The sequence below is a fragment of the Calidris pugnax genome, unplaced genomic scaffold (genome assembly GCF_001431845.1).
Source record: "Calidris pugnax isolate Ruff unplaced genomic scaffold, ASM143184v1 scaffold248, whole genome shotgun sequence".
Classification (NCBI taxonomy): domain Eukaryota; kingdom Metazoa; phylum Chordata; class Aves; order Charadriiformes; family Scolopacidae; genus Calidris; species Calidris pugnax.
The window spans coordinates 370,796-386,834 of record NW_015090965.1 but is presented as its reverse complement, the minus strand read 5'-3'; the positions used below and the strand labels follow the sequence as shown (position 1 = coordinate 386,834).

General features: G+C 41.3%; 1 protein-coding gene across 7 annotated transcripts in view; it reads left to right on the top strand.

The window, feature by feature from the left end:
- The window catches only part of TEAD1 (TEA domain family member 1 (SV40 transcriptional enhancer factor)), a 165,428-nt gene that overhangs the window by 61,936 nt on the left and 87,453 nt on the right, over positions 1 to 16,039 (top strand). The window contains exon 1 of one of the 7 annotated variants that reach the window (XM_014952572.1): positions 9,999 to 10,048. The exons of the other annotated variants lie outside the window; for them this stretch is intronic. Within the exon in view, the coding sequence (XP_014808058.1) occupies positions 10,045 to 10,048 (4 nt within the window). The 5' untranslated portion in view covers positions 9,999 to 10,044. Of the gene's footprint in view, positions 1 to 9,998; positions 10,049 to 16,039 lie in introns of those variants that run through there. 7 annotated transcript variants of the gene reach the window in all.

Genomic DNA, 16,039 nt, shown 5'->3' with positions numbered 1-16,039 from the left:
GCCTGGAACATCACAAAGAAACACTTCAGAGTCTGGGCTTCCAGATTATTTTAGTGTGACCGTATAGTTACAGGATTGGACATTAATGGATTACTGGTTTACAGACTTTCAGCACAAGTAATGGTAGAAAAAGGCTTCTCTGAAGATTTTCTGGTTATGTTCTAGGCATACCAAAATTTTTACATTAGATGATTAAAGGTATGGTTTTGTAAGCAAACATAGTATGATTTGGGGAAGGAGGAGAGAGATGAGCATAAATATGCTAATTCCATCTCCTGAGTACTCTTTTAAACACAGGGAAGTAGTATGGCTTGTTAGACCTATTTTAAAAGGGACACCAATGCATCCCAAATTCATGGGGAAAGTGAAACTCTGAGAAAGCATTGCACACCATGGGAGTTCCTGGGATGTCAGTGCAACACCATTACAATTTTACCTACAGAGGACTCAAGCGCTGTTAACAGAAACTGCGGTCAACATGCGCATCCTCTGGTGTGAGAAGTCAGCATCACTGTTGCAACTGCTTAATTATAGCCTTCCTACAACAAGCCTCCTGAGGATTTTCCTGGATGTAGGCATATTTCATGTTTTTACTGAGATCTCCTTTCTGTCCTGTTTAAAAAAAAAAGAAAAAGGAAAAAAGAAATCCAGAGACTGGGCTGTCTTGCACCCACACAATCTGATAGAATTTAGCAAGTTGGCACAGAACTAAAGTTAGCACAAAATCTGGCCTGCCTTTGTAAGGGGGCAGTAAGTTTGCCAGAGGTTACCATGTGTATGAGCCATCAAAAAAGATCCGATCATAAATCCAGTTCCTTGTTTGGTTGTCCTTGGAGGGGACGGACTGGGAACCCAACAGGCGGTGAAGGATTTGGCTTGGGCTGAATCTTGGTTTGTCTATAGGCAACAGTATCAGACTTGGTATCTGATAGTTTTGGGGACAGCAGCACAGAATATATGCCTGAGGGTGTTAAGGAGCATATTCCAGTAATCTGTGTGGAAGTAGGTGAGGTAGATTATACTGCGTTTGCAGATAAGGAACAAAATGCTTTTTCAGCATGACTTATCGTTGCAGCAAAGCTAAAACATTTCAAGCTTATTTGCCTGAAGCTCCCTCACTTTTGCTTACTTATGCCTTAACATCAGCTGGTGTTCGGTTAGCATGGAAAAGAAAGGCATTACTGGAATAGAAATCATAATTTAAATTGCCTTTTATGTCATGCTAGCAATGCAATGAGTAGGGGACACAGATGAAAAAAAGCATCTTCAGCCACTTGGATTCAGCATCAGTTTTACCCCTGAACTAACAGGTGACACTACTGGTTTTGACTTTGGGAAAAAGAAAACGTTAATTTCAGGTGGTTGAGGACACCAGGCTTACTGTTGTTTGTGGGTATTGTTGACAAACGTAGATAAGTAGTAAAATGATTTTCCATAGTGAATGTAGTCTTTGAATCATTTTAACAGGTGTCTTCATGTGATCTGGTAACTTCAGCATTTAATTCTTTGAACAAGAATTGCATGTTCATTTGTTTAGCTCTGCCTTGGATAGACTGTCAGCAATAAACCTTTTAGTACAATTAATGGTGAAATAAGCGCTTCCTAATAGCTATATACATATATGCACATGCATATATGTGCAAGTATGTGTGTGTGAATATAATGTGTTCTTTTCCAGCCAATTAAAATGTATTTAAGAAACCTCAACAAGGAGATCTACACACAGCGAATTAGCTACCTCTTGGCTGGGACCGTACTTCTTTGCTTTGGTGACTGAATGCAACCTACTGGGAGAGTTACCTGCAGAGAAATGTTATGATTCATATTTGTAGCAGTTACTAGATAGGTATGTAGACATATATTTAGATGGGTGAAGTATGCAGGCATATATTGTCTGTTACATATTTGGACTGCATGGTGTATTTTTAGCTATAGGAGGTCTAATCAGCAAAGGCTGTGGAAGTGCTGAGAAGAATTACTGTAAGGGATAGTGGATGGTGGAGCCACCTACAGAGTTTTCCATCCTGTGAGGCAGTGGAAAAGGACTATTGAAGCTGTATAGCTGGGATTGCAGAAGTGTGTCGTTAGCAGGTGGAACAGTTCAGAAAACTCTTTGGCCTGGCCTGACTGCCCCAAAGGTTATTGATCTCTCTTAGCCCCCATTTGGTAGTAGTTGTCCCAGGTTGCAGCCTCCCACTCACCCCTGGGAGTATGACACGTACAGGGCCAGTGGGGATGGTGTAGACTCTGGCATATGAGGTTAGCAAAGTGGTAAATAATAGTAAGGATGCATTACAACTGGAAATACTGAGCAGAGATAAAAATGAGGTAAAATAGCCATGAGAAAAACACTTCTATTACAATGACGAGACAGGAAGTTTTACAAGCTGCCTTTACTCCATTGAAGAAAAGAAGTCTAGAGAGATTAAATAACTTGTCCGATGTCATCAAGAGTTTTATAGCAGAGCTGGGAATTGAGCCCTCTTCCCCCCCAGTGCCATCTATGTTTTAATGCTGAAGGGGCCCCTTTCACAGTTTATCCAGTGACCCTTGGGGAGCTTAGGGCTACTGTGGCAAAACCATGTTTCCTGCACCACATCCTGTGCGCTGGGAGAGCAGGCTGCATCTTCTGAAAAGTACAGGCTCTGCATAATGTGACCGCAGGATGCCTTGCACCTCTAATAAGGGAGCTGGCTAAATGCCATTTTATTATTATTAGACATTTGTTTAATATAGTAGTTCCTTGAAACCAAACAAGAAAAGGTCCTTGAGGTGCTATATACCATGTACAAATAACAGACAGCTCTAAAGAGTCTAACATTTATTATGGAGAAGAGTGAAAGAAAGCGGATGGGAAAGAGGCAGTATTTAGCCCCATGTTGATGCTCCGTGAGATGATGTGGTCCTTCCACAGAGTAATATAGAGGCTAGTGAAAATAAGATGATTTAATTCGTTCATAACATCATTATTCAAGGAACAAAAAAGTACGTAGCCTTATCCAAAGACGTAATCTAAGAGGTCTTTACTCTGTGCCAAGCTAAAATTCTGCTATTTAATTACCGATTTAGAAAATATCTTGGGCTCAATTTCCTCCTCAGTTACACTGTTATAAATCTAATAGAGTTGTTAAAGATTTATGGCAGTGTAACTGAAGGCAGAATTGGGTCCCTTATGTTTAAAACTTAGTTTGCCACATAAGTAATAATTTCTAATTTCTAGGCAAGAGTTTAAGAATCTTGCAGACCTCTGTTTCTGTAGAAGAAATATGAACTACAGTAGCGTGGGTGAGTGATTAATGCTGGAGGGGATGTCTAGGGGCAATCTGAATTGGCTGGTGTGGAAAATCCATGTGCAATTCAGATTTAGGATCTGTTTGCAGATGCCTCATAATTTAAAATGTCAAAAAAATCCCAAACCTTAGGCTTTAGTGTAGTAAATTAATATACTTCTTGTTCAGTGTGTAGCAAGCTTTGCTGAAGTAATACACTCATATGAGGTGTGAACTCATCCTGTTTCCCTTAGTAAGGACTTAACTTCAAAATTGATTGTGGCCCTTTCATTCCTAACAGTATCTAAATCATTAAAATAAACAAAATCACTGTTTTGTTTTTATTTAAGTCATAGATTTAATGAGTTAAAAATGAAAAATATTGCCTTATTTATGCAGACTTAAAGAAATCTCGTGTTAGCACAGATGTATTTTATCCATTGACTTTTCACGTCTAATGGATGGGGCTTTCTAATGAGCAACTGGCTCTTTATTGGTTTTCTCAGCTTTCACTTTGGAAAAGAAGTCAGCTTTTGAAGTCTTCATCTGAATAGTGAGTTGCAATCTTCCCATATACTGTACGGAGGTGCCTGGTCTGGCCCAAGCACAACCTGTTCAACTCTTGCCTGCTGTGAGGCTCCTCAGCTCTCGGTGAACGCCCTGGCCCTTGGGTGTGCAGGGGGATCCTGTGGATGTGGGCAGTTTCCCCAGTAACACACGGGGATTCCATAGACTGGAACTGTGCTGCTTGGGGATTTAGGTCACTTCTCACAAGTCTATGTTTTTTCTGCTACTGTAGGCCTACAGTGCATTGTAGAAATAGTAGAGTTATAATGCATAACTATCCCAAAATATAAGCCCTTTAAAATGACATAGCTCAATGTCTCTTCAGAATAACCCATTTCAATGTAAATACAGTATTTAGGTCCAAAGTATATTTCTAAGAACTTTGTTGAGAAAGCAATTGAAGAATTAATTAGTCTAAGCTTTCCAAGCATTTTGAACTAATAATTTTTAAGATGCAAGAGAGAATAATAGATTAAGTACATTATATTGTCTTAGAAGTGATTTTTCAATTGCATTTTTATTAGCTGTGAAAGCAGTTACTCTGAATGAATGTAAATCATTTCAGTGTTTAATACAGTCCTGACTTGATGCATTGATTCATGATACCTGTGACTTCTAAGTATGGATTTTGTTTGTTTTTTAAATACTGATAGGTCATTAATTACCTAAAAATTAGTTCAAATTTAAAGGAACAAAGCACCCTGTTGTCATTTCTTGAGGTATTTTGCAACCTAAGCAAAGGCTCAGGTATTCCAGATATGATAGATGTGCAGATTGCATAAGACGTTATGCATTGCTCACTCTAAGATACAGAGTCCTGTCTGCCCTTAAACCCTTTGTTCTCTTGGCTGAATGCAGTTAATTAGCAACCGTCTCCATAGCAACTGCCTCATAGTCCAAAAACATTGTCTCGTTTTTGCAGTTTAGCTTATCACACTGTTTACCTGAAGGGCTTTTCACTGCGTTGAGTCTCATTTGAGTTGGCTGCATGCCTGCTCACGGAAGTGAATTGTCAAGATAGAAAAACACCATGGCAGCAAGATGCTGAACAGGGCCCCGTGTGTGAAAGCAAAAACCTTAAAAAAGTTCCGTGGAAACAAAAGTTGAAGTTTGCAATGATTTACATCCAGTTTTAAAGTAGGTGACTTGCCAGGAATACCGTGCATTTTAAAATACTACTTCTGGGCCTCTTCTGCAGCGTCTTGCGTCTTACCCCACGCAGTGTTCCTTTGCCCATAACACAGTCCAGCCCAGGAGCCTCATAGGCACAGACCTTTGCCCAGGTCCATGAGGAAACCTGTCCCCCTCCAAACCTGGGCCGTTTCAGCCAGCTCCAGCTTCTTCATTAAGAGGACATCACTGTGCACTGGTCATCTGTGTTGAACATTGTAGTCCTATTCGTTTTCCTTTACTGGAACATAATTTCAAGGTTAATCTGTGAGTTCTGGTTCCATATAATAGATTAATTAGTAAGGGAAGGAGAAGAGCTATTGTGATCATATAAATCAAAGCACGCTGGAGATTTAGGCTTATTTATATTAACTATTAAAGTGGTATTAAAATATCTGCCATGTACTCACATGACTCATACAGTTACAATAGGCATGGATTTGTACTAATACGACTTTGTCAGTGTAGGATGACATTCTTAAATGATGTTTGAAGTTTATACAGAGATGTGTCCACATGCACACACTTCTGTAGAGGCTTACTTGAAGGTGTGGGTGTGTTATTGAAATGACAGTGAAATCTTACTGGTGTATTGATCTGACATTTACATCTGGCCTGAAACTAGGACGCTGCTGGCATGAGAGGCTGTGCGAGGAGTACTGTTTTCTTGTTTGCTGGACGTTTTGCTTATTAATGCTTGGTTTGTTGGGCTTTTGTTTCTTTTTGGTTTGTTTTTTGTTTTGTTTTGTTTGTTTATTTAGTGGTCGGTGCAATGGATGAGAGGCTGATTTAGGCTGGGGTAATTCTCATTTTGTCCTAGGGAGAGCAGTAGCCAGAGCTTGTTGTTCAGCCATGCAGGTACGCACTGGCCTCCCTTCCCTTTTCCAGGGACAGTTTCAGCTGGCAAAGATCATTCTCCTTTTTTAGCCCCAAAGGGCATGTGGGGCTGCTGCATTTTGATAAAAAGGCTTCATTCAATATGATGTGTTAGAAACAGTCTTCCCATAGATTTGAGAAGGTGTTTTGGGTTCTTTCAGGATAAAAAAGCAGGATATGTGCAAACCCTACCAGCATTGGTGGTGTACTCTGTTATTCTGTAGAGCTGCTGGTTGATAGAGGGTTATTCTCTGTTCATGTTAATGTCGCACTCATACTATTTCACATTCACTATCATTATTAGTAGTATTTGAATTATAGCAGTGCTGAAAGTCTGCAGGCAGGATAAAGGCTCCATTGTAGTAGGTCTTGTGCACACAAGATGAGACAATCTCTGCTCCGGCTGTTTATAGTCTGTTTTAAGACCAGTAGCGTAAGTGGGTTTATTACATGAATAGCAGAGAGGGAAAGAAAATGCTACAAATGATAGGAGATCCATGGTTACATGGAGTAACTGTTCATTTAGGTATCTCAGAGACATTTGATGTTTGTTATATTTGTAACTGTAGAATAGATGGTAAATAAAATGCTTTTCTTTTTCCCAAGAGCCGTCGCTGCTGCTGATCCCTACTGCCAGCGCCGCAGCTCCAGGGTGCTGGGAGGAAGCTGGAGGGCTCAGGATGGGAAGAGGCAGTGGGTAGAGCAGCCTGTGGGTTGCAAAGGGTAGGCAAAGTTGGGAACTGATGCAGTTGAAAAAACAGATACTTGAAGGCAATCCCCCAGTAACTCCAAATGGGTAAGATTGTTTGCTCACATTCACAGATCTTACACAAACTCACTTCAGATGGAAACCACAGAGAGTGTCCAAACTGTCAGCATATTTTCCAACTTTTAAAATATTTAGCATTGTCAGCACCTTTGAATCTATGGCTCAGTTCTCCTGAAGCCAGACTTGCTAGGTACCTGTAGGGGTCGAGAAATGGAATACTCTAATAGCCTGAAAATGCCTGCTAGAACTTGATGTTATTTAATTAGCTTAAAGTAGAGCTTGGCAGATGGCAAAACAGTGGAAAGGACCTCCCTTTTTAAAAATATGGGCCACATCCTCAGCTTGTATAAACTGGCAGAGCTCCACTGAAATAGACGTTCAGCTTCTGTCAATTAGCAGGGAAGAGAAAAACTTCTGAAAACAGGAAAAAACAGTTATAAAACCACATAAATTATCAATGGGATTCGGGTACAGGAATTGTTTTTAACACTTTAAAGACTTATCTGTTTCCAAAGTAACTGTATCCTTTACAGTCTTGTTTTCATTGATATGCAATTCAGAGAAAGAATTTGGCTTATTTTCTCAGAGCTGCATTAAGACTGCAGAGCTTGCAGCAGCGAAACGTACTGTGTGCTGGCTTTTGCAAGTCATTCGCTTATGAAAGTAAGGTATTGAGAATTCATTCTGGTAAAGCCAGTCTCTAAAGTTGTGTAAGTTCACCTGTTGTGTGATAACCAACCTCAATTAAGTTTTTTTAGAAAGAGAGAGATATTTCATTGAAAGTTGTGAGCTCACCCCGGTCTTTTCCAGGGAAAATTCTTGCTCAGATGAAAGCTCCCATACGTTTAGAAGCTGTTGCATTCTTACATTTTAATGTTTCCCATTAATTGGTTGGGTTTTTTGTTTTTAATAGGAAAGGTGAAAACAAATCCTGAACAACAAAGCTGACTGCTCGCTTGTCCCATTGCTTGGTATCAACCTGACAGATTCATTAAATCTATAAAAATACCAGATCAGAACTGGAATTGAATTGAACTTGCTGGAAGCGGCACAGTGTTTACCATCTGCCTTCAGACTGGCTTTTCTGTACCTGCTCATTTTTCTTTGAATTAAACCATCCATGTAACTTAAGAAGACACTGCAGGCTAACCCCATACTATAGCACATCGTAAGGCTTCTGAGTTCACTAGCTCCAAACTGCAGATTAACTGCAGAACTAGAAGCACTAAGAAGTAAAGCTAACTTTAAATACAGCAGTAGCAGGGATTTGAGATGTTGTTTCAGGTTGCTAAACTTGGGCCATGCAAACAGTTGTGAAGTCACATTTCTAGGCCGGGCGCTGAGCTATGCACATGCAGCCTGTCTCCACTCCCACCCACAGGGCCATGGGGTGAGTGAGCCAGTAGGTGAAGGAGGAGAAAGTGGGAGAGAAATTGTGTCTGGTGATGCAGGAGAGCAGGCATCGCTGCGTGGGTGCGGCCGGGCCAGACCGCTCTCTGCCCTGCCGGAGCTGGGTGGCTGCATTTTTAATTTCTCATTTTTATTTATGATTTCATATAATCACATGACATTTCATAAATTCCTCACATTCCACGCATCATGTGATTTGTGATCTGTTATGATTTATGTTATTTATGATGCTGCCACCTGCAGCATCACTGCTGCCCAGAGCCCTGGTCCTGCCAGGAGCACCCGGGCACTTTGTCCCAGCAGTGGGGGCGAGGTGCCTCCTCCCCAGTTCCTGGCAGGAGCAAGGGCTTTTTGCCCTGCCACAGTGACTCATGCCCCAGTCATTTCTGCACTTGCTGCCCCCTCCCACCTCCTGGACCACCTTTGTCCTTGAAAAGTTATTTTCTCAGCAGCAGATGTGCCCAAGACATGCTGTGGCCAGTCTGCTTGTCAGGAGCTAGTGACAAGTGTCCTAACCCCCAGCAAAGGGTTGGAGTGGGTGGCTGTGGATGGTACTTTCCAGCCTTCACAAGTGTTTGACTCCAGGGTAGGCAAGCAAGAGGCCTTTCTTGTGTGGGACCACTGGGAAAGGTAGGAGACCCTTATCCTTGCCCACTTGTGGCAAAAGTCACCAGGAGCAGAGTCCGGCTCTGTGCCTCTAGTGGGCCAAGCTGACCCAGGTTTCTTCTGTCTTTCCCATCAAGGAGGATTCATGTATCCCCATGAATAAATTACAAACCTTAGTCTTTCCCATCAAGGAGGATTCATGTATCCCCCATGAAATTACTTGAGAGCATATTTAGTGGCTGGAGGGCTCTGCTCTATATGAAACCATCCATTAAAAAGAATGTGTTTTGATTACATATCCTGTGCATTAGGTAAGGTTCGATGAGAGTCTGAGAGCCGGCACGTGTGCAAGCAAGGAGACAGACGCATGACATTTTTCTGATAAGAGTAATATGACAGGTTGGCCTATAGTATGCCTGTTATCGAAACATCTAAATTACCTGAAAATTCATGATTAAATGAGTAGGCTTGCAATGCTGTGTGTAATTCTAGGTCTCATTATTTTTGCAGCACTAGACTGCATAACTTGCAATGTGAGATACTCGCAATTGTCAAATTGCTTGTGAGAATTGGAAGTTGTACTGGACAATCGAATGAATTGATGGGCTGGCTACCACAGGCAAAACTTGATTCCTAAGCTTGTGCAGATTAAACTATAAAAGATAACCTAAGGTCATAGATATAAAGCCTAATAAGAGCTTTCTTTGAAGAAAATTGTCTTGCAGGTTGTTAGGAAGAATGATGCTAAAATACAGAACAAAATTCTGTGGACAAAAATGTGATAGCAGGTTACACATAAAAAGCCAGATTCACCCGTGCAGCTCCACCAGAGTTTCTTTAGCACAGCTGAGGTGAGATTCTGCCCTGAAAACCAGCTGCTCTGGAAAATAGCGTCGTGAAAAATCTGGCTTATGGCCACTGGAGTCAGGAGATTCCTGACAGGGATTTTTTTTGCGTATATTTTTACTGTTCCATTTTGGGATGTCACAAGCCAGGATTTCACTTTGTGCTGAAAATTGGCAGGGAAATTTATTTCACGTGTTGAATATTGTGTAAGACCATTCTCAGGCAAAATTGTGTGGCTGTGGAAGGTTCAGCTGAGGTCATGGGTTATTTTTAACAGTATTCCCGCCAAATTAGGATTGTGGGTATGAGGTGCTGCATGCATGAGAAACACAGCCTGCTCTGCACAATTTGCCCAGTGATCCTGTTGTCTGGGTAGCTGCTGCTCTGCTGGAGGTCCCTTCAGGCAGCCAGGGCTGAACACCTGTGCTGTGCATGGTTTGGACTCAACATCCCTGGAGAACCCCTGCAAAATCAGTAACTTGTTGAAAATGGAGGCTCAAATTAATTTCTTGCCAAAGGACTAACTGCCTAATGTGTGAGTTAAAAATTCTGTTTAGGGCTCTGATCTACTACCTGAAATGCAAAGCCACTAAATAATAGTGCCTAACTAAATAATGCCTAATAAATAGGGGTATGCATGCGTGTCTGTATGCGCCTGACCACTTTGTGTGTGTTTTAACATAATGGGTTTTATTAGGAGCTCTGGGAGAAATCAGCATAGAAGAGGCATGTGACTGGTGAGTTTATTTTACAGCATTGCCCTCTTGATTCCTAATCTAAGATACCAAGACTGTGGTGGAGGCTGAAGTGCGGTGGTGAGGTGAGACAAAAAGCGAATCCCCAGGTCTGTGAGGGAGGTGAGCCTGGGACAGGAGGGGCTGGTACCTGGGGGCAGAAATCACAGTCCAGGGAGAGACATAGTTTTTGTGTCTGGTTTCCTGCACTGGTGCCTCACTTAGAGGGAAATGCAAGCCTATGTGTAGAAACAGAGCAAGGCTGTATATCATTTAGTACCAGCCCAGCTAAAACTTGTAATACCGGTATCTGTTTAAGTACCTGAGTTCTCCTTCACAGCTTCACAGATTTCTGGGTCATCAGTTTTAGGCTTTCTGACCGTTTCCTGAAAGGGTGTTCAAAAGGAAGATTTTGCCCCTTCAGAACAGTGCTGTCTTCTTCAGCTTCCTGGCATACCCATGGCAGCAGTGAGTTCACCTCTTTCCGTGATGGGACACCTATACTGGGCAGCTTGGTACGTCAGCTCCTGCAGCAAGGTGCCTGCAGAAAGCCCTGCAACAGCAGATGGGTCACATCTCTCACTTGTGACCAGAGAGGAGCAGTGAGGGCAAAGGCTTGTGGAGTTTTGATGGCAGTCAGGGCAGGTTAAACAGGAATGGCTGTTTTGTCAGGTGTGGAACATAGGCACAAACTGAAGAAATATGCTGAAGAAATAAAGAAATGGGGAACCAGAGGAGGGAATTGCAGAACCTGAGGTGAATTTGGATTTTGTCTCTGTTTCAGTGCTGTAAGTAGAAGACAGGGAGAGAAATGGCCATGAGAGAAACGTAAAGCATTTGGAGCTTTATCATGGAAATTTGGTGTTAGGGTTCTTGACTCTAGGTTGGTACCAAACAGACAGAGAGAAAGATGTCCATAATGCACAGGGTTTACTAGGTAAGGAAATGTAAGTGTATTTGTAAGCAATGGAGTCCTTCATATATAAAAACTAAGATATAAACATTTTTTTTATGCACTGTATTTCTTAACACTTTAAATCACAGTTTGCTGTGGGGGTGGCAGAGCACTGGAGCGGGCTGCCCAAGGAGGTTGTGGGGTCCCCTTCTCTGGAGATCTTCGAGACCCACCTGGATGCAGTCCTGAGTAATGTGCTATAGGCAATCCTGCTTTGGCAGGGGAGTTGGACTAGAGGATCTCTAGAAGGTCCCTTCCAACTCTGACAATTTCGTGATTTTGTGATTTGTGGTAACAGCCAGATTAAGACCCAAAAGGCAAAATATACAAAACTAATTGCTTAAATCTAGACCTCTAAATTGATAAACAGGCAAGAACTAAAACAGACCTCCCTGTCTCAGATGCTCACAGCAAGTTGTTGTGCCACCTCAGTAACCAGAGATTTACAAATAACTGCTGTGTACGGGGCTGTAGCTGAGGACACTTCACATCCCAAAGACAGCCAGAAAACTTCCAAGCAACTAATACTAGACATGTTTGCCTATACTTTGCTGAACTGCAGTCTATTAAAATTAAACACTGTTGGTGAGCTCCTGGAAACTGAGCAGTGTTTGGTGTATGTTCGAAGGGTGACACAAGATAGGGGCTTGTTTTTGTAGCTGAGTGTCCTGGTTTGAGATAAAACTGAACCAATTTTCTGTTCAGTAATTTTACTTCTTAGCTAGTGGAAACTCATCGGTGTCTTCAGTGCGACGTGAGCTTCTCCGACGCCTCCTGACCCCACTTGAGTCAATGTAAAAACTTCTCTTGGCTTCTGAGGGCATAAGGGGTTGTCCTCATAGCAAGCTTTTGAAAACTTACGGTATGTTCTTTACTCTTATTTGTTTTAAGGTAGCATGTAAGAAACACTGAGCGGAGTAGAAAGCCTGAGAGAGTTTACAATCCAAGTCTAAGCAGCTGGATTGTCTTGTGCAGTTGTGCATCTTTTGCAGCAGTGGAAAAGAGCCCAGGCTGCAGCCCTTGCTCAGGCCAGACTCCCCTCTCACAGGAGCTGCAGGACTGACGTGAACAAGGGAATTTTTGCTCATCTTGGGAAAGAAAAGCAAGCGACTTTATTAGAGCTGAAATGTTTTTTAAAGATAATAGGTTGATATAATTACTTTGTCGCACAGGTGGTTTTTTTTAAATCCCTCAATCCCTCAATAGTTTCTATAATTATGACTCTGAAGTTCAGCCAAGTTACTTTTGAATAGCTGCTCCCAAAGAAAATAAGTCTATTGCTGCTAGTGATGTTGACGAGGTAAAGTGTTCTATCACTTCGCACATTTTTATTAAGCAGTGGGTTGAAAGGCAGCATAATTTGAAAGCCTTGTCATATCTTTGATAAATGCTTTCCAACGTTGCTGTGTTTTGCCCAGTTATGACAGAATCCATTAGAATGACACATATTTCAGCTGTCGTCGGTTTGGATCTGCATAGACTCCAGGAAAAAAAAAGTGTTTCCTTTCCTCAAGGAAAAGACCTGTGCTGTGGGAGGGGAAGAGCCTTCAGAAGAGGCTTTCACTGGTGGGTGGCATGTGACAGACCCCCACAGGATTTCTTTGCCTTGTTTTCAGGTGTGGGCTTTTTTGTTCTATAGCCACGGCAGAAGTAGGAGGCAATTACTGTGCTGGCCCTGCCAGTTGGACCTGCTGCAGTGTATTTATTTATTTCTTTAGTATTTTTTTTAAATCCAGCACAGCAAGAGCCTGTGCTTGGATTTGAAATGGAGGGTGCGCTGAATATAAATAATAATCAGATAGGTATATAACAGGTTTCTTAATGCTAACATTCAGTTTATTGCAGCATTTTTTATGAATCATTTCCACAGCTCCTCTACCAAGGAGAATTTATGTTTCTTTTGGCAAATATAGAATTTAAGTATAGGCATTATTTGAAAGTATAGTGCCAGCTGCAAGACCCTATGTTTTGTCTATTGTGTAAAAATTATAACGGTATTTAAAGAACATTATATTCTTCTCAAAATTATTAATTTCAAAATTCCTAATATCTATTTGTTACCTTTGGGAGAAAACAGACAGAAACCCCACTATTTCTCCCCTGCATAGTCAATTTCTTCTGGTAAAGAGCTGTTTACATAAATAGAAACAAATTCAGATACACTTCCAAATAATACTAGGGCAAGTTTAAAGTCTAAAACTAATTATTATCAGAAATTGGATTTAATATATGAAACTGGCTGGTAAAAAAATAAAATGGATTTTTCCCCTTTAATTATAAGCAAAAAATACAGTGTGAAATGCCATTGTAACTAAAGTTGACAGTAAATTCAGCTCTGGATCAGACCTCACATCGCTTGAAGTAAAACAGAGATATTACTCTGACTAATTTTACATTGTAATAATTATTTAATGCTCACAATGAAGCCTTGTCCTTAGGGTTTTATGCTTTAGCTGTTTCTTACCCACGCCTTGTGGTTATTACGTACAGACAAAGCTGTCATTTTTTCAAATGGCATAATGTATATCAGTGTGTTTCAATGAAAAATATAAAAAATAGGCATTTTGTGGTATAATACATTAACTGTATGAAATCTGGAACCAGTTTCTCCTTCATCTTTGGAAGTTTCTTAAAGCAGTGCGTAAGCCATAAATAGATTTCTTAAAGTATCAATGGCTGTCACTTCAAAATGTGACAAATAATAATTTTTAGAGAAGTAGAATTGCCTGTTTGTGTTCTGTCATATGATTTCAGTAAATTTCAAGCTCAGTCTTCTCATATTTAGTGTACTCATTTTATCCCATTGATCACCAAGCACTTTGGAACATTTGTCTTGTTTTTATTGAACTACTGAAATTGCATATATTTTGCATTTCAGTACAAAAGAGTTTGCTTGCTGCTGTGATGTTTTGTTGGAGATACCTTTTACAAGTCTGTAATGAAGGGCTTAATGCAGTACTGAAACTGAATTTTGGGTGGTTGGGGTGTTGTTTAATGTCAGGACTGCAGGATTAGACCTAAACACTGTGGTGTATCCTGGTGATCCTGTAACAGGAGTAAATAGCAAGACTGTTCACAATAAATGTGTGAAAATCCAGAAGTCCTCATGCTCAAGTTAGACATTGATGGTACAACAGTAGTACTTTGGGACCTAGCTGGGGGCCTGAACATTTTATGGTCAAGGTAATTTTGGTCTGAATAATTTCATTTGAAGTTGAGGTCAGAATCCTGAGGGTGGGCGAAGCCACCTGGGAGTTACCCAGTAATAATGCAAGGAAAATCATGTGCCCACATGAAATAACGTCATGGGCTGTTTCTTGCCCTTGGGCAGTAAGTCCTTACCCTTGGAAAAGAGCCATGTGCTCACATCGTGTAAATCAGTGTGATTTTCCCTGGCATGCGTGAGTGCGTGCTCATTTACACCACATGAGGATGTAAGATCTTTTTTCCTCAAGCTCCTTCTAGTTGTGTTTCTTGACATATACTTAGATATCATCTACGTGCCGACACTGTCAAATATTGTATTGAATATCAAAAGGCTTCTCCATCTCAGACAGCAACTGTGAGACTGAACAAGAGCAGTGTGAAATTGTCCTTAGGCTGTACCAAGCCCTGTGTGCAGATGCAATTTGTATATGCAGAACAAATACTTATGACCTTTTCTGTTCTAACTTCTTGTAATTATGAAAGCTAGGTGACTCAGGAAGTTTAGCATTGTGTTTGGCCAGTATTTAATAACTGAATTATAGATGGTCAAGCAAAAGAAGTACTACTTTGAGGAAAATCTTCGTTTCACAGATATATGTAAGGTAACAGTAATATGCAAAAAAACCCCGACACATAGCCTCTCCATGATTTTTTTTTTTTTTAGTATTAGTGTGAAAACTAACTCAGTAAACTGGGCTGAAAGAGGAAAATCCACAGATGTTATTTAAAAACACTAGTTCTAAGGACATTTATGTTACATGTTTTTATGAAGTTCACAAAAGAAATCCACCCATTGGCCTCTTCCCTGGGAGTTACCCATCTGCATGTTCTATTTGAAATGTTTCTGTGTACTCATATCACATTCACCATTTTTAATGTAATACTACCATAGAGATGAGTCCTTAATTTTAACTGTTCAATTTTTGCATCAGATTAGCTATCCTTAGCTAATTATAAGGGCCCTGTACTACTTTTCTGCACAGGACACTCCTAATAGGAATGGTTGCTCTGACAGATTGTCATTAATCTGTCAATAATGAGATTTTTCCATTTGATGCTTAGATGTAAGCTCTTTGGGGAAAGGATCATCTCTGTGTTTGTACAGTGCTTAGCACAGTGGGGTTTTGGTCCACGATGGGGCCCCTCAGTCGCTCTGTCGTACGTACCACTCCTATTTAAAATTGTGTTTGATGTGGAGTGAGATGAGATTAATTCTTTCTGTGAGGAAGATAGTTCCTTAAAACCTAAACAGCCAGCTGAAACGCTGGATTTTTTGATTTTTGAGGGGACTGGCCTTTTCTCCTTCCAAGGTACAGCTGGCTGCTGGCACAGACGGCGTGGCAGAGCCTTGTGCCCCGTGAGCACAGCCCCAGTGGGAGAGTGTGGGCACGACCCGGCCAGCCCTGTGACACTGCTGTGCTCTTTCACAGGCACGCGGGCACCGGACGCCAACCAGCAGCCCTGGAAGAGGGGTTATTTTCAGGCCCAGGGTGGCGTTGGTTGACTCTCCTCAGCATGCCAGTGAAGTTCATAACATTTACGTAGATTTTTCTGGCTGGCGGATGCCCACCCAGAAAGGTGATCGCTCTGCGCCGGGCAGCTGTTCCCCGTCACCCCCCCCCCCCCCCCC